General features: G+C 55.0%; 6 protein-coding genes across 6 annotated transcripts; 3 read left to right on the top strand and 3 right to left on the bottom strand.

Annotated features, from left to right (window-relative positions):
* Window positions 1–2,534: 2,534 nt before the first annotated feature.
* Window positions 2,535–6,882, top strand: E0L32_008786 (uncharacterized protein; the record flags this gene model as incomplete). The annotated part of the gene is made up of 8 exons (XM_031143679.1): window positions 2,535–2,946; window positions 3,116–3,258; window positions 3,349–3,494; window positions 3,594–4,080; window positions 4,178–4,502; window positions 4,559–4,762; window positions 4,892–6,720; window positions 6,796–6,882. 8 exons carry the CDS (start codon window positions 2,535–2,537, stop codon window positions 6,880–6,882), a joined length of 3,633 nt encoding a protein of 1,210 aa, XP_030991650.1.
* Window positions 6,883–7,521: 639 nt separating this feature from the next.
* E0L32_008785 (uncharacterized protein) lies at window positions 7,522–9,324 on the top strand (the record flags this gene model as incomplete). Its single annotated transcript, XM_031143678.1, has 3 exons — window positions 7,522–7,695; window positions 7,875–8,312; window positions 8,362–9,324. 3 exons carry the CDS (start codon window positions 7,522–7,524, stop codon window positions 9,322–9,324), a joined length of 1,575 nt encoding a protein of 524 aa, XP_030991649.1.
* A 472-nt stretch (window positions 9,325–9,796) lies between these two features.
* On the bottom strand, window positions 9,797–10,024 carry E0L32_008784 (uncharacterized protein; the record flags this gene model as incomplete). Its single annotated transcript, XM_031143677.1, has 1 exon — window positions 9,797–10,024. One exon carries the CDS (start codon window positions 10,022–10,024, stop codon window positions 9,797–9,799), a length of 228 nt encoding a protein of 75 aa, XP_030991648.1.
* A 991-nt stretch (window positions 10,025–11,015) lies between these two features.
* E0L32_008783 (uncharacterized protein) lies at window positions 11,016–12,401 on the top strand (the record flags this gene model as incomplete). Its single annotated transcript, XM_031143676.1, has 1 exon — window positions 11,016–12,401. The coding sequence occupies one exon, from the start codon at window positions 11,016–11,018 to the stop codon at window positions 12,399–12,401; it is 1,386 nt and encodes a 461-aa protein (XP_030991647.1).
* A 433-nt stretch (window positions 12,402–12,834) lies between these two features.
* On the bottom strand, window positions 12,835–16,561 carry E0L32_008782 (uncharacterized protein; the record flags this gene model as incomplete). The annotated part of the gene is made up of 5 exons (XM_031143675.1): window positions 12,835–13,055; window positions 13,191–13,277; window positions 14,292–14,638; window positions 14,704–15,085; window positions 15,148–16,561. The coding sequence occupies 5 exons, from the start codon at window positions 16,559–16,561 to the stop codon at window positions 12,835–12,837; spliced, it is 2,451 nt and encodes an 816-aa protein (XP_030991646.1).
* A 1,882-nt stretch (window positions 16,562–18,443) lies between these two features.
* E0L32_008781 (uncharacterized protein) lies at window positions 18,444–19,565 on the bottom strand (the record flags this gene model as incomplete). Its single annotated transcript, XM_031143674.1, has 1 exon — window positions 18,444–19,565. One exon carries the CDS (start codon window positions 19,563–19,565, stop codon window positions 18,444–18,446), a length of 1,122 nt encoding a protein of 373 aa, XP_030991645.1.
* Between the last annotated feature and the right edge of the window lie 523 nt (window positions 19,566–20,088).

Below are 20,088 nucleotides of genomic sequence, written 5' to 3'. Positions count from 1 at the left end.
CGTCTCTCGACGGTCTCGCGCCAGGCCCGGTCCGCAAAGTTCTAATGTTGTCGACTTACCTCACTCCGGTTCTTCGTAGCTTGCGTAGCGAGTGCTGATCATGGCCTGCTTTGTCATCGGCAAAAACCGTTGCGACGCAGACAAGAGGGCCTCCTCAGTGAATACTACGCTGCTCCATAGCTTTCTCATACAGGGTCTTGTTCGTAGTCTCCAAGCCGTTTGCCGTCTTCCGCGGCTTGCGGATACTGGCATCGCCGGCCAATGCAGGTGCTCTTTTCTGCGAGAACGGCTTCGACAAGATCCACCACGGAAATGAGATCGCGGAGTAGGACAGAGATCGCGAGCCCGGAGTCGGTGCACCCAACTATGTCTGGGTGGACTCGCGCCACCATCAGAGATGTGAGCTTCATTCAGTATGACTTTGATAGCTAATCTCCCCAGATCTTTTGGGTCTAGGCGTTCGGTCTGGCGTACGACTCGGTGGAAGGGCCTCGAATGTTGTCGGCTGGGTGTGTGGTCAGAAACAGACTAGTTGAAGGCCATAGCTGAACGCCATCGACAATGAGTAATGGCTAAGCGTTCTTGTCTATTGGCTCGTCGATTTTTCTTTCTCTTTTTGTAATGACCAGGCATCTCTTATGGCCCAAGCGATGAATCTCTTGTGAGCTGGGTATGGTGCCTCAAAAAGGAGCCCTCGCATCAAAAGGTGTGTAGGCAACATGCTCGTGAAAGAGCACACAATCTGTACGACTTCACCCGGGCCACCACTGTGAATTCAAGGCGGGCAAGTGATGGTCAGATTAGTTGACGGACTGCTAAAAGAAGTACTTGACTATCTATCAAGCCCATCAGATTTAGTTAGTGGGATAGCCCTTCCGAGTTCTTAGGGCAAGGATGCGACAAGGATATTGATTGTTAAGACTGAGGTAGCTCCTGATGAACTTCCGTCAACCATTCAGACACCCACTTGGGCGGGGTCTGCTGTTGAGGAAGCGATCCGATGTTACGTTTTTGAGCCTCTGTTGCTTGTTTGCATGTCATGTCATACCATTCTTATCAACTTGAAGAAGAGAGCAAAGACACGAGGCTCTTGCGTGGCCTGTCCGCTTTGGGGAAGGTCGAGCGGAGAATTAGCGAGGAGCTACGAAGTGAGGCAAGTTATGAGATTAGGCACTCTGATAGTTAACTTGTTGCTCCTTCGCTGATATAACTGTCGGGCAAATCTACATACACTGTCCGGGAGCCGAGGGGGGAAACTATCTACTTACCTAGTATCAGTTTGCAACGATAGAAACAAGTTCGCTGTTGTGCTCAAGCCGAGTTACATGATACTCTCGAGCACTGGTATCCCTTTTCGGCCTTTTCGGGGCAACTGTGATCGTTTCGTGTGGTTGTTCGGCGGTAGATCTGATAATGGATTGCCAGTCTTGCAAGTCCCCAACGCTATTCATCAAATCATATAAATTATTGTGTATATGTTGTCGTAGGGATATGTGTAAGTGATTTGTAGCGGAAGAGTGTCTTGGAGATGCTTGTCCAGGCCTGGTTTCGGAGGTGTAGAGTCCGCTCGCGGTCCACATATCACTCCAGCACAGTGAGGTCCGGGTCCAGCACAGTTGAGTCGCGCTGTATCTGGTTGCCCCCCTCCTAAAGACGGAAGCTAGGAGCCGTCGCCCCGGGACTCGTCCAAGTCGAGGCGGTGAAGCTCGCGAAAACTGTCTGTCGTCTTAAAAGAGAGTATAGCAACATTTATCGTTTGTTACCTAGGCATGACGAGGATTTGGTCCCTCGAGAAGCCGAGTCACGCCATGGAGGCTTAAGCTGGACAAGATATCCTCCTGGCAGCGATGTCGATGGAGGGGTGCTTGGCGCGGGCAAGCACTGATTGGCCGTGTGAGCCCACGTGTCGAAACCGCCGGATCTGAGAGCCTGGTCAAGCAAAGTCAAAGCATTGGCGGGCATTGGCAGACATTGGCAGACATTGGCAAGAAGTATTGGCACCCTCTAGGCCCATGGCAAGAGACGAGGTCTCCAATGCAGTTCCGTGATAAGGTTCACGTGGCAGTTGGTCTGGGCTGCTTGTAAGGAAAGCAAAAGCCCAGCTTGATCCGCTCGATGGGGGATCGTGGTTGACGATAAAGTATAGGTAGGTACCTCGGGTATCCATAGAATTGGGGGCAGCTAACAGAGATGTTGCAGGTCCTGCTTCTTCAGCTCATCACTTGTTGCACGACATGGACCCATGATGGCGATGATCATTGGTACCTACTACCTCGACCTACCCCAGTCGTCATCCCGGGGCGGATATCGTCGAGTAGCAGCACTTCGCGAGACATCTGCGTGTCAGGCTGCATTGTTCTCCGGTATAGTCACTGCCACATAAGTAGCTTGAACATGGTTCCCCTCTACTTTGTGTCGCCTGAGTGATAGAGAGGGGAATCCTCGGGTTCTAAGCGCCGTTGCTGAACAGACGGTGTGAGTCCGCAATCCGGCAATCCACCTCAACAGATCACAGCTTGCCTGTTCCGTCGAGCATGTGGCCCGACAGGGGAAAGACACCGTGGATCCAACCATGCATCCCCCATGCCGTCCCATGCTTGTCCCATGCCTATGCGAATGAGTGCTGGAAGGAGGAGGCGGAGGCGGAGGCGGAGGGAGACAACAGCAGGATGAAGGGAGCCATGCGACGCCTTTTGTGCACCCGTGCTCGTTCTCAATCACACTGGCACATACATGATGGCCCTATTTCCCACGGGCGTGCTGTGTGGACTGGACACGGAGCCTTGCTTTGTTTCCCACCGTTGCAACAAGGTTTGGTGGCAGGTGGATTGATGGGTAGCTTCTCGCACTTGTGGCGTCTGTTTTATCTCTCTACTTCGTATCTTGGCTCTCTCGCTCCCCCTCCACTTGATCGCGGACCCAATCGCGGCACGCCGGCACCGACAGGTGTGTGCTCTTGCTCCAACGGTGACATCCAACAAGCCAGCTCGCTTTCAACAGTCGGGTCAATCCACTGACGTGTTGTCTCTCGACGAGCTGGTCCATCAATTCCTCCCTCCAAAGCACAGGTGGGCTTGGAGCAGCAATTGAGGGCCGCGCTTTTCAGCATTGACAGCTACTCGAGCCGAGACGATAAGAGCATCAACAACAACACCTACTACCAGCACCACTGCTGCTGGTGCTGCTGGTGCTGCCTTTTTCCTTGCGAGCGACAAAAGCCCATCCATCACCGTCTTTGCCCCCCCCAACGCGACAAGAGTGAGTTGGGCCCCAATTGCGAACCTCCCTTGCCTTACTTTGTAGATGTACTTACTTGGGGCAACCCTGGAAGCTAACAGCTTCGCCTAGTCCTTTGGAGAACCCACCCCCGCCGCCTGGCGTTTCTGGCCACCTCCTGAACCCTGGAAATCAGTCCTCTGTGGCTGCTCCGCCGCCCCCCAAAAAGCCGTTCTCACCTCTGCCTCCTTTACTGTTGTGGCTGTTGGTTGTCGTTTGTACGTCCGCTTTCCTGCTCCTCGTACTGTCAAGAGGTCTGCAGCCTCTTGATCTTTGTTGTCCATGGCGGCCAGCCACTTCAGATCGCGGACTCACAGCAATGCAGAGACGTCCAAGCTGCAACCGGCCGACCCTCCGCAGCGCCGGCCTGCACCCCGAACCAACTCGGCCTCCGCAACACCGACTCTTTCGAGCTTCCCTCGAGTGACGGCCGCCGGTCGCTCTCACTCACCACAGCAGCCCCAGTCCCAGTATCAGAACCAGCATCAGCAACCCCGCCAGCTGCAACTGCAACAACAGCACTCCTACTCGCACCCGTCTCCGACCCAACCCTCCTCCGCCTCCTCCGAGGGCACCTTTCTCCTCCCCGACGACCCTCCAGTCCGCAATGTACGAGATTCTTTCGCTTCTATCGTAGACGACCCGTTCTTCCAACGCTTTCACGAGGACGGCACTGTGGATGCTGTCGCACACGGAGCTCCCTCAGATCACGACGAGTCCAGCGATGAGCCTTCGTCCAGTGGTGCTGAAGCTTGGCCGCCGCCCAGGAGAGAATCACTAATCATATCGCCTACATCTAGTGTGGTACGTAAAAGCACAGCTCTTGGACAATTATTACGGCTCCTCCTGTCTATGCTAGCCAGCAGGGAAAAGCTGACCGCTTGTCTCTTTTTATATGCAGTCAAGCGCGGTACCTAAGATGGACACCATCAACATCGCCGTCATAGGCGCCGACGGTGTTGGCAAGTCTGCTTTCATTCAGCGAGCTCTGCGGCTGCCCCGACCTCCGACGACAAATGTGACTGGTATGCGTATCGAAGTGGAGGGTGCGCCGTGCATTGTCAGTCTCATCGAGCTGGATCTCGAGCATTTTGACTTTGACCCCACGCAGAAAGTGAGGTGGCCGAAGCAGATCAATGGCCATATGGTACCCGTTATGGACGGCGCGTTGATATTATACGATGTAATGAACAGAGAGAGCATCAAAGAGTTGCCGGCAACCTTGTGTAAGTACTCGTGCGCAGCTGCAACTGGAGTGAAACGGTACTGATAACAAAAATAGCTGCTCTTGGAAACTCGGGCTTGCCCACCATCCTCGTGGCTACCAAATGTGATAACCCAGAAAACTCGCGGCAACTCAGCACTGAGGGCATTGCCACGGCATTTCCATCCGTCATCAGCGACTTCAAGACGTCGTCAAATGTGCCTGGGAGCAACCGCGATTGTCTGCAGGCCATCATTCGAGCTGCCGTGTCCAACAGACGAGGTGAGTGTGTGACTTTTATTCATCGCCCAGCGATACATGTGGCCCCAGAGGGGCGGTGCCCCGACATGGCCCTTGTCGAAACAATCCCACGACCCGCTTTGCCAGGTGGATATTCTAACAATTGAGCAGGGGCAGACAGAGCTCAGGCGGGTGCAACTTCTAGAAGACGTGCCGCGTCGTCGGCAGCTCACCTCGACACCCCTCAGGACACCGCCAATGGCCGTGCGATCACGGATAATACTAAACACAGCAGGGCGAGCTCTGACCTCTCACTCCTGCGAGGGTTTCCATCTGTACCAAGTGACCGAGAGTCGTACTATCGCTCACAGAACTCTCGGTCGCCGCGGCCCGAAATGCCCAACGCCCCCCAGCTCACAATGTCGAGCTTTGGGACAGAGATGACGGATGAGAACACAACCCACTCTGTCTCGGGAATGCTGCGGACCCCCGGCGTGCGGCTTGACTCTGGCTCTGGCCAGGACGCATCCTTCTTGGACGTCGAGGAATCCGATGCCGAATCATATCGGTATTCTGACGACATCCCAATCCTCCAGAGGAATGACGAGGTTTATGATAAGCCGGCCAAGATGACTGGCGTCACTTTCGATGAACTAGTTGATCGTTTGCTCGCCCCGCGGATGACGAAAGCAGATGCCAATTTCGCGGAAGTATTCCTCTGCCTGTATCGCAAGTTCGCTGCTCCAAGTCAACTCTTCTCAGCAATCCTATCGCGGCTTGACGCTGCGAAGAATGAGACGGGCACGCCTTACTTGCTTAAAACAACGACGCAACTTCGCATCATCGAGGCGGTAGCAAGATGGGTCTCTGCATATCCGGGCGACTTTGCTCGCCCTGCCACACGGCGCAGGCTCGAGGAATTGATCCAGAATCTCTCTACGGATCCTGTTTTCGCACTAGCCGCGGCAGAGATGCACATGCAGGTCGATCAAAACGTTGTCGAGGACGATGACACGGGCTGGGCAAACTCGGACGAGACCAAGCATGACTCTGGACATTTCACTGACATATTGGACGACGCACGACGTGGCTCCGAGATCAGCGAGAGCTTGAAATCTCTGCACGGGCAGGAGACCAGGTCGTCAGACTTTCGCCCTTCCCTCGCCTCGGATCTGGCAACCATGGAACTTGAAAGCGGCGGCCACGTCGCTCGGTTTGAATACCACACTTTGGAGGACTATGAGAGAGAGGCGGCAACAATGGTACCAACCGCGACTCTGCCGCTCAATAAGATTCGTTACCACATCTTCATGGATCTCGATGCCGATGATGTCGCAGACGAGATCACCCGCATCGACTGGGTCATGTTCTCCTCGATTCGCATCCGGGATTTTGTCCGTCACGTCAGCCTCTCGCTCGAGGAAAAGGAGAGGTGCAAGTCGCTCAAGAATGTGAACCGCATGATATCTCATTTCAATCATGTGGCGAAGTGGGTGTCCAATATGATTCTGATCCGTGACAAGGCGAAGCACCGGGCGCCTTGCCTTCAGAAGTTCATGTTGATCGCGCTCAAGCTGCGTCAGCTCAATAACTACAATGGCCTTGCCGCTGTGCTTGCTGGCATCAACGGAACCGCGGTTCACCGGCTTGCCCAGACTCGCGCCCTCGTGGACCAGGACGTACAGAAACGCTTTGCCCGGCTGGGGCTGCTCATGGGCACCCAAAAGTCTCACTTTGCGTATCGGCTGGCTTGGGAGAATTCGCCCCTACCACGCATTCCCTTCATCCCGTTGCACCGCCGTGACCTCGTGTCAGCCGAAGAGGGCAGCCGCACGTTTGTGGGACCGCAAGGCGACCGCATTAATTGGAAGAAGTTTGAGGTCCTGGGCGAGGTCATCCTGCCGATCATGAAGAGCCAAGGCACCGCCTATCCGAACCTCAAGAGGCACAACCTATCCCGTGAGCTCATCCTCGACTGCCGGATGCCCACGGATGAAGAGGTATGTCATCTCAAGCGCTCTCAACAGGCGTCAGATTCAAGTAATAGACAGGTCCACTAACAATAATCTTTCTAGGAAATATATCAGAGAAGTCTTCAGGTCGAGCCTACAGGTGCTCCGGCCGAGTCAAGCAGGAAGAAATTCCCCTGGTTGCCCAAGTAATCAGCTCCCCAAAAAGACAAGACACATCTACCACAAATCCGGATCTCACGCACACACACACACTCGTGGAGGGGAAGAGAGAGAGAGAGAGAGAGAGAGATATCACATCACAGGACATATATTCCATCTATCCATCATCATCATCATGTGGCGTTTATTTCGATCTGGTTTGCACGTTCTTCTTTCGTTTACGCAGTGCCTTGCTCTCACGGCAAAGGCAAGGACTGGCTCCTTACTGGTTCGTTTGGTTGCTTTATCAGATATGATGCTTTTTCACGATACCTGGAGCTCAGCTAGAACCTCCTTGCAACATTTATCCAAGACTACCTTACGTCTTATGCACTAGAGCCATGTTAGAGACAATGCTTAATGAGAACACGCCCAGAGAGCAGAATGGCTTTTTTTCTCCCCCGCTTCTCTCACTTATTTCTGAGGGAGGAAAGGTGCAAGGGCGATGATAAATGCCTGCACCTTCCTGTTCCAGGCGCCATGGTCTCAACTTTGAACCAACCCGCCGCCAAGTAGCCTCGGGGCAGGCACGATCCACTCAAGACCTTCAGTCGCTCGATTCTATCTTCTCTCCGGGCCTCAATTCCTTTCTTGTGCTCGAAACCCACCTCAGGCTCAACCCGAATAATCATGGCTGATGAGCGACTCATGTCCTTCGATCTGGACACCTTTGAGCTATCCACGAGAGACTCACTGCATTCACTGAGCGTTTCTACTACTGCCTCTCTGCTCGTCCCGGCTACCTTTCGAGAGGGCACATCTATCGAAGATTTAGCTCACATGGTCAAGACAGGAGCCTTGTGGGTAGGTCGTGAGGGAATGTGCCGGTTTGAAATCCATGCTGTCGTCAGCGGGAGGCCACTTAACCTTAGCAGTACAGGTGCTGTATCAATGGCACATCTCCAAGAAGGCATACAAGATTGCTTGGTGTGTTGTACTCCGTCGACAAGCGGGAAGGGAATGACGATCTAACTTCTGAGCAGATTTGGACGGAGATGGGCCTAGAATTGAAGAGAGACACAAGGCCGCGGCGGCCCGCGAACAAGTCCCCGGAACCACAGCTATGCTTCTCGGTCGATCATCCAGCGTCGGCCGACGGCTTGATAGCACCACCAGAAATACCCTGCGCCAAGTTTCGGGCCGTCTCCTGTCGCTTTCGATTCCGTGGCCCTAAGCTTCGGAGTAGACCGCAAGCTCTTCGCTCTACGACAAAGTCCCGTCCAGCAAATGGCGCAGGATACATCGCCGAAGGTCTGGGTATTGCAGACCTCAGATGGAAGGTCACCATGCTTCTGAGGGCGGCACTGTATATCCTCTTTGGCATCACGCGTAGAACTGCGGGTGTACGCACACTGGATAGATTCAAGGGTCCTTCGCTACTTGATATCGCACCAGCTGTCTGGAACTCTTACTACTTCAAGGTAAGTATAAAAGGCCAACAGTATCAAGAGAGGTTCTGAGACAGAATAGTCCGTCGCTTCACGAGCCCCATTCATACCAAGCATCGCTTCAAGTCTCGCCTATTTTGAGAATGCTCAGACGCCACTCTTGCGCAACAAGATCGAGAAACTTCTTGGGGGCTCAGATCGACAGGATGCTTCCGACGGTCAGAGTGAGGCTTTGTACAACGTTACCGAGAAGAGCTTGTGGAAAGTCCTTTTGACCAACATATCGTTCACGAAACGGCCGGATCGAAGACGCGTACCAAGTGCGACTGGGAGTGGTTTGGATGAAAAGTTGCAGGACGGCATATTTGTCCAAGGGCCAGGAAAGGGAGACGGTCCATTATCGGAGCTCCCTGGGGCGAACCTGTCTGTAGATGCCAGCCAAGCTGCATCAAGGGAAGATGACGCGTCCATACTACGGACAAGTCCGCCGTCAGACCCAGGGCCCCTTCGATATCCCAGCAACGACAATCAAATGGCACTCACCAATACTCCCTTACCAGACGACATTTTTGTTGATGAGTCAGAACAGACTTGGTGGCTCCCTAGGACCCAAAAGACCCCTGACCTGCTGCTTCAGTCTCCATTGCCACCAAGGATGAGCTCCCCATACGCTGGCGCAGAGTCCCTGCCTGGTATCTATGTTGATCCGCAGGGCGGAGCAGAAAACTTGGACAGCTGTCAAGACATTCCTGGGCTTGATACTGATGATGGAATATTTGTATTGAGCAGTGAAAGCACAAAAGCTATGCCGTTCCCGGCTGAAGGATTGTGCCTCTTCGAAGGCGCCCACAATAGTGCCGGAGTTTTCGATGCCGACCTCGTCGAACAAGTTGACAACCATGGGGCCCATAACTCTGGCTACAACAATGAGACGAAACCTGACGACTGGCCCCGAGAAATATATTGGGAGAATGCAGAAGCTCAGCTCCCGGCCATGTCACTACCTGGTTTGTTTGAACTTGATTCGCTTAGAACAGAACTGTGAGGGGCGAGCATTGAGGAAATCGCTGCGAGGCATTGAGGGCAGAAACTGAACAGAATCGAATATTAAACACGGTCGTTCGGGGTGGAAAACCAAGCCAACGCTCTTTATCTATAATCAACTATACGCCACATAGCCTCGGACATGTAGCGAGCGTCATGGAAATAACTGCTGAGAGCAACAGTCTCGGATGGCCCAAGGTGGCTCGTGATGGGTGTCCTTCAACCAAGTAATCAACCGTGGGAAAATACAACTCCAGATTCGCTCCCAGAGTAAATCTAGTTCGCCAGCTGCCAGACCTGCCGGCCCAACACGTAGGGGGCTGTCAGAAAACAGCAATCCGTCCTCATGATGGAAAGGTTGTCCGGCGACCGTTGATGAGACCCCGCGACGCCCTCCCAAGAACGCTTCGACTTGGCCTAGCTATCGAAGAAATTGAGGCCTGGCTCATTGGGCAGTAGCAGAACTTTGCCTCTCATTTCTTTGCGGGCGGCCCTCCCTTGCCGCCTTTGCCCTTGGGGTCCTTCTTCTTCTTCTGCTCAGGCTTCATGGTGGCAAAGTGTATGTACCAGATGAGCAGACACTGGAGGATGATGACGACGAGGACGACGAGCAAGACGGTGAAGAGATAAGGTTGGTCGTTGAGTACGGCGACAGCCTGCGGCGTTGCGCCGATCTTGGCAAACCAGTCGAATTGGCCCATCTTTAGAGGAGAAGAAGTCTATCGAAACTGCGGGCGACGTCTTGTGGTGATGGTGGGAGCAGATGAGCAACGTCCCAGACGTTTGGTAGTTGCGCGGCTGGTGAGAAACGATGTGCCACCGGGTATCAAGATATTATAGACGGTCGAACGACTGAACGAAAGGGTTGGAAATTATGGATGTGCAAGACGAGCCAGCTCCGATTCGATGATTCAAGACAAGAGGAAGGAGAAAAGAATGATTGACGCGAATCAACAAACTATGCAACGCAGGAGGGGAATAGAGGGAGAAGATTACAAGTAGTCGAGGTTCAGCGTGGGCGGTAACAGAGTTCAGCCAGCGTCCGAAACCATAAGCGTCACAAGCCGGGAAAGACAAGTCTCTGGCCAGTTTGGTAACTAGAGCGTACGTATACGAAGGAGCAAACTTACGACCACCTGGGGCAGCCCATCCTTACGTGTCGCTATGGAGCATCGCGAATGGGAGTTCAGGGGCTGTTGTCGCCCAGGTCAGACCCTTGCCGTTTCAGAGTTGCGACAGGAGTCGACCGACCAAGTGGGTTAGGTAAGCAGTTTTCATTGGCTGGGCCCGGCTGAACAGAGGCGATGCGATGGGATTGAAGCACCGATACCAGCATATCGGGGGATTCATTCAGTGGCCATGGGGCGCAAGACATGTACGGAGCACATGCTGGTGATTGCTCATCGCCGGCACCACTTACCGAACCAGGCAATGTGAGGCCATCGAAGGAAGAAGTCCCCATCTGGCCATCTGGGGTCCAGGTTGACCAAACGGAGAGGTGGGTCCTACCTACCATTGTACCATTGGACAATCTTTCCGAGCTCCGACCACTCCAAAAATTTCGGCCTACCAAAACCATCACCTAATATCCCCATCCGCACATGCACGTACGAGCTTCCCTCGAGAGTCGCGCACCACCACAATTCCTGCCATTGGGAGACCAGCGTCATATCGCGCAGCTCCTAGGCAGCAATGAGCGCCGCACGGCCAGCCGCTAGGAGGTTCCTCTCCCGGCTGACGTCCTCTGCTGCTCCCACCACCCGGCCGACCTCGACACCCGCCGCCGCCCCCTGCCTCCAGTCATGCAACTTCCACAGCTCGGCGCGCCTGTCCGCCCGGAGGCGGCCGCGCTTCCAGAACGTGAGGGCCTCTGAGATGGGCCTCGTCACCCCGGAGGCCGTCAACAAGTTCACCCAGGACAACTTCCCCGGCTACACCGAGGAGGAGAAGGAGATCCTGAGCAGGAAATACACAAAGGAGCAGATGGCCGCCCTCGAGGCCGGCGAGGCCGCCATCGACCCCAAGGACCTGACGATACAGGGCCGGCTGCGCACCGACGGCCACCGCTTCCGCTACCTCGACGACTTCGCGACCGTCCAGCCCATCGTGGACAAGCGCATGAAGACCAAGGCTCCCGCCGATCCCAACGCCAAGTTCATGTCTCCCGACGAGTTCGCCGACGACTTTGTCCAGTGGCTCGAGTCCTTCATCCCCAGGGACGTCAACATCGACAACCTCTCGGACGAGCAGCTCAAGGAGATCGTCGACAAGCACGCGCCCAGCGACGTCGACTCGCTCCGGTTCTGGCTCGACCGCCCCCCCGTGACGGGCACCGGCGAGACGGGCAACACGGCCATGGCGCCGGCGCTCGCCAAGGGCGTCCCGGGCGTCAAGGGCCGGTACAAGCGGCAGACGGACCCCGAGGACGAGGGCCTCGACGAGACGGGCGTCTACCAGGACGTCAAGAAGCACATGGGCCTGCGCGTCCGCGACATCCTGCAGCTGTCGACCAAGATCCTCGTCACCCGCTGGGTCTCGAACCAGACCCGTCTCGGCAAGATCCGCAGCGTCTCGGTGCTGGCCATCGCCGGCAACGGCAACGGCCGCCTGGGCCTCGGCTCGGCCAAGTCGACCGAGCCCAGCACGGCCATGCTCAAGGCCAGGCTCCAGGCTCTGCGCAACATGAAGCCGATCCCGCGGTACGAGAACCGGACCATCTACGGCAACATACAGAAGAAGGTGTCTGGCACCATTGTCCAGCTGGCATCTCGCCCTCCAGGTACGTGTATTCTGAACCATCATCATCCAAAACGTGATCCAAAGATCTCGATTTCTAAAAACGAATTTACTCTTCTAGGCTTCGGACTCCGTGTGCCACACAGGATATTCGAAATGTGCCGTGCCGCTGGCATTCAGGACATCGCCGCGCGCATCCCGCGCTCCAGGTCCCCCATGAACACCGTCAAGGCGGCGTACGAGGCCCTGCTCGACCAGCCGGACCCGGAGGAGATTGCCATCGGCAGGGGCAAGAAGCTCGTTGACGTGAGGAAGGTGTACTACGGCGGCGCTGTATATTAGAGAAGACGGGAGGAAGCGGGAAATGGCGAGGAGAAGAAGTAGACACTGTGTACTACTACTGCTGCTGCTGGTGCCACGATAGCCAAACCCTTTTTTGTGTACAAAAGCATAATACATTGTATCATTGACAGCATATCCATTTGGCTTTGGTGTGCTCCTTGTGAGTGAGGACATCCCACCAGGTCTACATCGTTGCACATGGCCGCTCTTCCTAAAGCATTTCTTCTCCCTCTGCCTGATCCTGATGGTTATTGGGTATCATAAACTCGTGTGCCGTGCCCCTTCCTCGCCCGCTGATCGCGCTCGGCCAATGCGTCCGCTGTCCATCGATGAGGATGGACAAACAGTTCTGACCGCCAGCCGCTCAAGGCATCGTCGAAGCAGTTCGTTCGTGGGCGCAGTCCTCTCGATTCTGGTTCCATTGTCCTGTCTTCTATCCCTCTTCGCCGTCGCCGTCGCCGTCCTCCTCCTCCGTGAGGTGCCCTCTCACTGGTTCTCCTGGCCCCCCCAGTCGATCTGCTGCTGCAGCACGATGCTGTACACGCTGGCCTTGAGCAGCGTGAAGACGAGGCTCGTCTTGCGCTCCAGCTCCCGCAGGCCGTCGAGCGTCTCCGTCGTCGGCGCGCCGGCCAGGCCGTCCAGCACGGAGGCGAGCTGCACGGTTCAGTCAGTCTCTTGCTGCTCTCTTTTCTCTCTTTTCATCTCGTTTTTCACACACAAGAAAAAGAAAGAAGGACGGAGGGGCGGGGGTACAAGCAAGCAAGCAAGCGGATTCTGTTTGTTTCTCACCTTGCTCATGTTGTCGGCCAGGCGCTCGTACTCGTCCAGCACCTCCTGCTCGAGCGGGGACAGCTCCGGCGGCGACAGGAGCGGGTTCTGGGCCGTCTGGTCCATTTTCTTTTTTTGCGGATTCGGCTCTCCCTCCCTTTGCCTTTTCGGAATTTGCGCGCTGGGTTTCGTACTTCTTTTCCGCCGTGCGGTGTGTATGCTAGAGGTGAGGTCGGAGAGGCGGGGAAACAGTATAGGTTGAATTTCGCGTGGGGTTCAAGACGCGACGGGTGTGTACTTTGGTGTGTGTACTTTACCTTAGTTAAACGCCCGCCAAATTGGGAGTCCCGCAGCGGCGTAAGAGGTCTCAACATCCACCTCGCAGCAGAACTCCATAGACAATGCAAGTATATTGTTTCAGTCACTTGAATAATACACAACACACAGGGTGTGTGTGTCTTGAAGCTTCATCTTCAGAAGCATCAAAAGAGACCTCTCGACACTCCTCCTAGTGCCCAAGACGACTGACACACTCTTTCTCACATCTGCCCAGATGCAAAGCGATTGCCATCGCAGAGAAAGCATGATATATGTTGCATTTGATGGAAACGGGGCTGAGAAAGTACAAATACTGCTATCTTGTTTTTGCCCAAAATATCGAGCATTGCCCTTCCAAGAGAACGCCGCTATCCGCAATAACGCCTTGGAATGATCAACTGAATATGTGTGATGTGTGACAAACAACAACAAGCCATGTCCGCGTAACCGCTCGGTGTGTCGTTTTCGTATCCCTCTTCTGCCACATCTCTCGTCTTAAATGAGTGAACGTAATGGAAATCGCGGTATGTAAATGCAGTTTCTCTCTCTCTCTCTCTCTCTCTCGGCACCTTCATCGACGGCTCGTGGACTCATAACCTTGCTCTCGAGGGCATGTCCATCTCCCACTCCAGCCAGGAGCAACGGCTTGGGCCAAGCATAGCCCAGGTCGCAGCCGAGGTAGATACGTAGGCAACACTTGACTATTGAGAGTCTCTCCCAACACTTCGAAAACAGGCTCGAGACCCGACGTGAGCCACGCAGTCTTGCACCGTCCTGGTCAATATACAAGCTCAAATCACGTACTGTGATGATCGTCGTCCCCCTCATGATGTAATGTAACGCTGTTGAACTCTTCGAACGGGTCGACGGCTTCATTTCCAGGAGTCGACAGACCACTATCGAGCGGAACGCCCTTGAGCATCCTCGAGCCGCTGATGTCGACGCTTTCGCTCTCCTTGACGTTGCGGAAGTTGATTGTGTCGATCCCACGGCCCTGGTTAGGGATGATAGGCGGCTTCATATGACGAATCAGGGCCCACTGCGTCGTCCTGAAGAAAGGGTGGGCCTTGATGTCCGAGGCGCCCGCCCGAGCACCCAGTCTCCGATTCTCGTCCTTGATCAGAAGCTTCCGGATCAATGATTTGCAAAGACTACGTAACGTGTCAGTATGTGAGATACCTTCAGGGCTCAAATGGTGGCTCGAAAAGGAGCTTACTTGGAGATTGGTGGTGCACCGGCGTGGTCTGGGAAGGGAATGTCCTCCCGCAAGATGTTGGCGAACGTGGCGTTGCGGTTCTTGCCCTTGAATGGCGTTGTGCCGTAGAGCATCTCGTAGATGAGGATACCAAGCGTCCACCAGTCCACCGCACTAGTGTGGCCGCTACCCTTAATAACCTCTGGTGCAATGTACTCCTCGGTCCCCACGAACGAGTTCGTACGGAAGTTGGCGATGCACGACTTGGTGTCGATGGTGGGGAGCGACGACGTGCTGGCGCCATTCTTTCCGATGATCATGGTCGGCTTGCCGCCGGGGCCTGACTGCTTTGATAAATCAAAGTCCGAAAGCATGATGTGGCCCGATTGATGCAAGAGAATGTCTGTGCTCACACGTCAGCAACTCTTCTGTGGCCCAATATGCTGAAGTTCCGGCGTCACTTACTCTCAGGCTTCAGATCTCTGTAGATGAACCCCATCAAGTGGAGATACTCGAGAGCGGCGGTCACCTCGGCGGCGTAGAACCGTGCATCGTCTTCGGGGATACACTTTCCAGGGCGCGTCTGCAAAGCCCTAAAGAACTCGCCACCGCTGCAGTATTCCATGCATAGGTAGAGGTAGTCTTCGGATTGGAAAGAATGGTATAGCGTCACGATGAAAGGGTGGTTGCTTGTAGCCAGAATTTCCTGCTCAGCGAGCGCTCTCTTGATCTTGTTTCGCTTGATCATCTCCTTCTTGCTCAGGACTGCGGCAGAGTCAGCTATAACAGCCTTGTCGGGTGGTCGCACGCAGGACGAGGAGACGTGGAACTTACCTTTCATAGCATAGAGTCTTGAGCTCTTCTTTTCCCTCACTAGATACACCTTGCCAACGTCTCCTTTGCCAATGAGTTTGATCTTGTCAAAACTCTGCGGGCCGACCTCGACATTCCTGACCTTGATCGAGTTGGAGCTGTATGTCCTGCGGAACGAAAGCGGAGTGACGCCGGGCGGCGGCAGAGCGCCGAGGCCATCGGCATCGGGAACGGCGAGACTCTCGGTCGCAGAGGCAGCCCCCTTGGCCTCGACGAGCCCGACGGTGCTAGCGTTCTTGTTGACCATGATGGGCTCCTTGCCGAGCTCGGCAGTAGCGGGTCGCTCGCCGCTACCCTTGCCGCCTTTGGAGAAGAGGCCCTGGGCATTGGGAGCGCTGGCGACCCTCCTAAGTTTCCTCGCCAGCTCTTCCTTGGTCGCCGTCGTCGCCCGTTCGGCCGAGCCGTCTGGTGTTTGGATCTTGACGCTGGGAGTATCGGGCGGGCTGGGTGGGACGGACCCCTCATTATGATGCCGCAGGCCTGGCTGGCCCTGATGAACAAAGTAGGGATTGGCGTGAGCCGTGGGGCTCAGCGCCTCGTCGAGAGGATTGCCCTCGCTGGCCACGGTGGTGGATCGCAGGCGTCCGACGGTGGTGAAGAATTTGGACTGGCGGAAGGAAGTCTTGCTGTCCGGCTTCAGGCCGCCTCCGCCATGCTGCTGCGAATGGTCCTGGCCGGCGCCCCCCTTCTCGCCATTGGAGAAGCTATTTATCCTGAAGAAGTTCTTGAGCCTCTGGGGGAAGTGGCTGTTGCCATTTGCGTTCTTGGTCGATGGCATGGTGAAGCTTCGATCATACGGCCTCCATGGTTGTTGTCGTTTCTTGGGAAGTATTTGGCTGGAGGTGAGGTCGGGGTGGTGAGGAGCGGGAACAGGAGCGGTAATGTTAGTCGGAGTCGTAGTAGCAGCAGCAGTGGGAGCGGCAGTGGAGGAGGAAGAGGAGGATTGGAGAGTGATGGCGGCCGTGGCCTCAGGCATGTTTGCGGGCGCAGCAACAGCGACAATCATTCGGTCGGGGAAATCGGTGTGGTATTGGGAAGGCCTAGCAAGCCTCTAGCAAGCCTAGATTGACTTGGGATGCTTGATTGGTAAGTTGGCTTGGTTTGGTAAGGGCAAAATGGCAGAACCGGGCAGGGGTTGGCGGAAAGGGTCGTAATCCAGATTCGGAGGGGGCCACACCACGGGGGGGCACTGGCTCGACGGGGCACGGGGGAGTTCCAGCCTGGCGTGAGGAGAGAGAGCAGAGGGAGGAGGGAATGCTGAGAAATGGATGGGGGGACCCTCCAGCCGTCTCGCCTCCCGTTCGTCTCTCTCTGGCTCTGGCTCTGGCTCTGGCGCCGTCGTGGGTGGCACCAGCGGGTCGCGGGATGGCGGTGCAGTGCTAGAGATGTGGGCTCTCTCCTTGCTTGTCTCCTGTCTCGAGGGCCAGAAATGCGTGATGCGTGATGTCGTGATGCTGGGTGGGTTTGATCTGTCAAGCAGATTGAGGGCTTTCGTGTTCAGAAGTCGACGCCGTTGTTGTGTTTTTCTCTCACCAAGTACAAGGAATTCTTGGCCATTGTGCTAGAATCCGATGGATTGGCTTGTTCTGATGTGTGGCAGATGGATTGTCAATTCGTCACTGGTTGAAATGCCAATAGGTATCTAAGGTACCTATGGATGTCAAGAACCAAGCTAGGTACCTTCTTAGCTGGGAAGAACTGCAGTCCTGCCTTGCTACTAACCCCAGACCGGACTTGATTGATTAAATTGATTAAACTGGTCCGGCTTCCTCCCCGGAGATTCTTGCATCAAGGATGTTGGATGTGCTACCGTTGTCGACCGATGACCGAATTGTAGGAGAGCCCTTACAATTGATCTGGTGCGGAATTTAGCCATGCCAGAGGTGCATGTCAACTTAATGCAGCATTCTTTACGAGATAGGGTTGGTCGGACGTGCTGGAATCAGAGGGACTTGAACGCGCGTTTTCATGCTTCACAGCCCGGTGTTGCATGTGGTGAGTAAGCCTCGTATCCTCTTTTCCCCGTTCCCCTTTTCAAGGTACGGAAAGCGATGGAGAAACCCAAACTCGACATCCCATCATCATGATAGGTACACCTGATGGCAGTGTTCCTACTCCGTAAATCAGCAAGATTCTTGTCATTCCTGCATTCTCCATGGCGCCTAGGCTAGCAGCTACGGATCAAATATATGGACAGGAAGACTTCCCTTTGGGTACAGTAGTGTCACAGGGCATAGACACTCACGACACTTTAGCTCTACTAGCAGGCAATTTAGTGCATGGCTTGAGACTGGCGTCTATCTAATTGCCACACCTGGCCCCTGGCTCAGAGATCGGCTCAATGCCGCATGTTAATTAGACATCCGTTAGCGCTAGAATGCGCCGTCTGGGTTGATGGATCCGAAACAGCATACCTTTCAGTACTTCATTGTAAAGGATACCCTATGCCATTCTATCTATCTCTAGGAAGAACCGATACGAGCTCTCACTCAAGCCTCGTCCAACGGCAGTGTGACGTAAGGGCCACGGCTTTGACCAGGGGTCGGGTGATCCGCATCGATGGCAAGACCCATTTTCTTCTTTGAGGCCCACTGACTTGATGCAAGGATCGGTCTTGGTTCTACAAGAATGGGCGTCTATTCAACAGAAACGGTCATGTTGGAATATCAGAATGGCCAATATGGTTGCTTGTAAGAAGTGTATTCCGGGGTATCTCATGTCGTCTACCTTGTACAACCTGTAGTTCTCCAATTCTTTCGCCATGACGAGCCGCGTAAAGGCTCTGTTGGCCCATGAAGTGTGTCCATCGTAGTCAAATGATGTATTCACCCAGCCCGTTCGCTCGCATTCAGTGACTCATGCGCGGCCAGAAACAAGCGGGCAATGCTTCAATTTGGCTCCGACGCTGGCGGCGAGTCCTCTTCAAAGGGTGCGTTTGCATCACGCTGCATCAGTAATTCTCTGAGCCGCCGACGGTTGTTGCGCCAGGTGATGTGGTCCTCCAGCTCCTGGTCCCGAATCGAGGGCGTGACCTGGTTCCCGTCTTGATCGAGCAAGTATGGCGCCAGCTCGCTCTCTTGATGATCTGGCTTGGAGGCGCCCATCGAGTTCTGCGGGCCATCGCCCATATGCCACTCAAACGGAACCAGATGCATATGCTCCATGTGCTCCTCAAAGTCGATGCCGTCCTGGAGCCTGACCTGCGGCTCGGCAGCCGCGCATTTCGCCCACTTGCACAGCTCGCTGTCCCCGTGAACGACCATGACATGCTTGCGCAGCGTGGCCATGTTGTGCAGCTCGGCTCGGCAGCCCTGCCACTCGCAAAGATACGAGACGAACTTGGGACGCACTCTGCCGAATATCGCTTGCGGCGTTGGCGAAGGCCGGCGCGGAGGTCTGCCCCTGCGCTTCTTGAGGTCGTAGTTTGGCGCCGGCTTTCCCTTTGTCCTCTCCGCGCGAGCGAAGCTCCTCTCCCTGGCCATGTTCTTCTTCCCAGTGGAGTAAGCCATGCCGGGACGCCACCCCTTTGGCCTTCCGCGCTTACGCTTGACGGTCTCAACCGGTGCGTCTCCAAGAGGCTCCTTGGTGTTCCTCGTTGGGCTGGTGCCTGCAGATCGGCGCGGTGTCATAATGTTTGGTTTTGCATGAAGCGTTACGCTGATGTCCGAAGTTATCCTCGGGGTGGTTGACATGGTCGCGGTGTGATATGGCAGACTTGCCTCACGGTTGGGGCTCGGGTCGAGAAGTATCTGCACCTGCGACGAGATGCTGCTCGGCCTTGGCGTTGAAGGCGGCAAGATGGGCGTGACGCGAGTGAGTGCTGACGAGGATGGTGAAAAGGGCACCGGATTCCCATTCGGTGCCGTGATGGTCGCTGCACTGTGACCGGGTTTGGAGTCACCAGCAGTCACGTCGGGAAGCTGCACACTAGCCCTCGGAGCAACCGAACTTGACTTCTGACTTCCTTCGCCTCCTCCCCACTCCAAGGCCGTGGGAGGGTTTGAGCTCATAACTCTGGATTCACGCAACCCCGGACGCTGATGTTGCAGCTTGTCACTGGAATCGGTATTCAAACCCCATGCCACTCACGAGCAAGGTAATGCCGTGGCTATTGGAGTAGTCACCCACAGCGACACTTTCATAAAGAGGAATTTTGAGAATAGGCGGTCAACATTGTTGGTTGCGAGATGTTGCCAGAATCTTGGTGTTGTAGGTCGGTACCTAGGTAGTCCAGTCGCGTCTTGATGCCAATGTGAATGAGGCCCTTTCTAGCCCTTTTTTGGTGTCGAAAGGGCTCTAGGGAGCTGCGACAGTACCTCTTTGAGTGCCTGTGTCCACAATTTAGTGGGGTCCATTTCCCCGGATATTGGAAGCTCCAGCCAGGTCCTACTTGTACTTGGAAACTCATAAAGCAACAAGAGAACAGCATTAAGTGCAGGGTTGTATGAGAGAGGAATGCCATATTCTTCTAGGTCTATTAGGAGATCCCAGTCCTGGAAGAAACCCGAACCGACCCTCCCCCCCCCCTCCCCC

Source organism: Thyridium curvatum (assembly GCF_004353045.1).
Source record: "Thyridium curvatum strain D216 chromosome Unknown NODE_60_length_267819_cov_83.081011, whole genome shotgun sequence".
In the NCBI taxonomy this organism is placed as follows: domain Eukaryota; kingdom Fungi; phylum Ascomycota; class Sordariomycetes; order Thyridiales; family Thyridiaceae; genus Thyridium; species Thyridium curvatum.
Note: the sequence above shows the minus strand (reverse complement) of the source record. Positions and strands in the feature narration are given on the sequence as shown.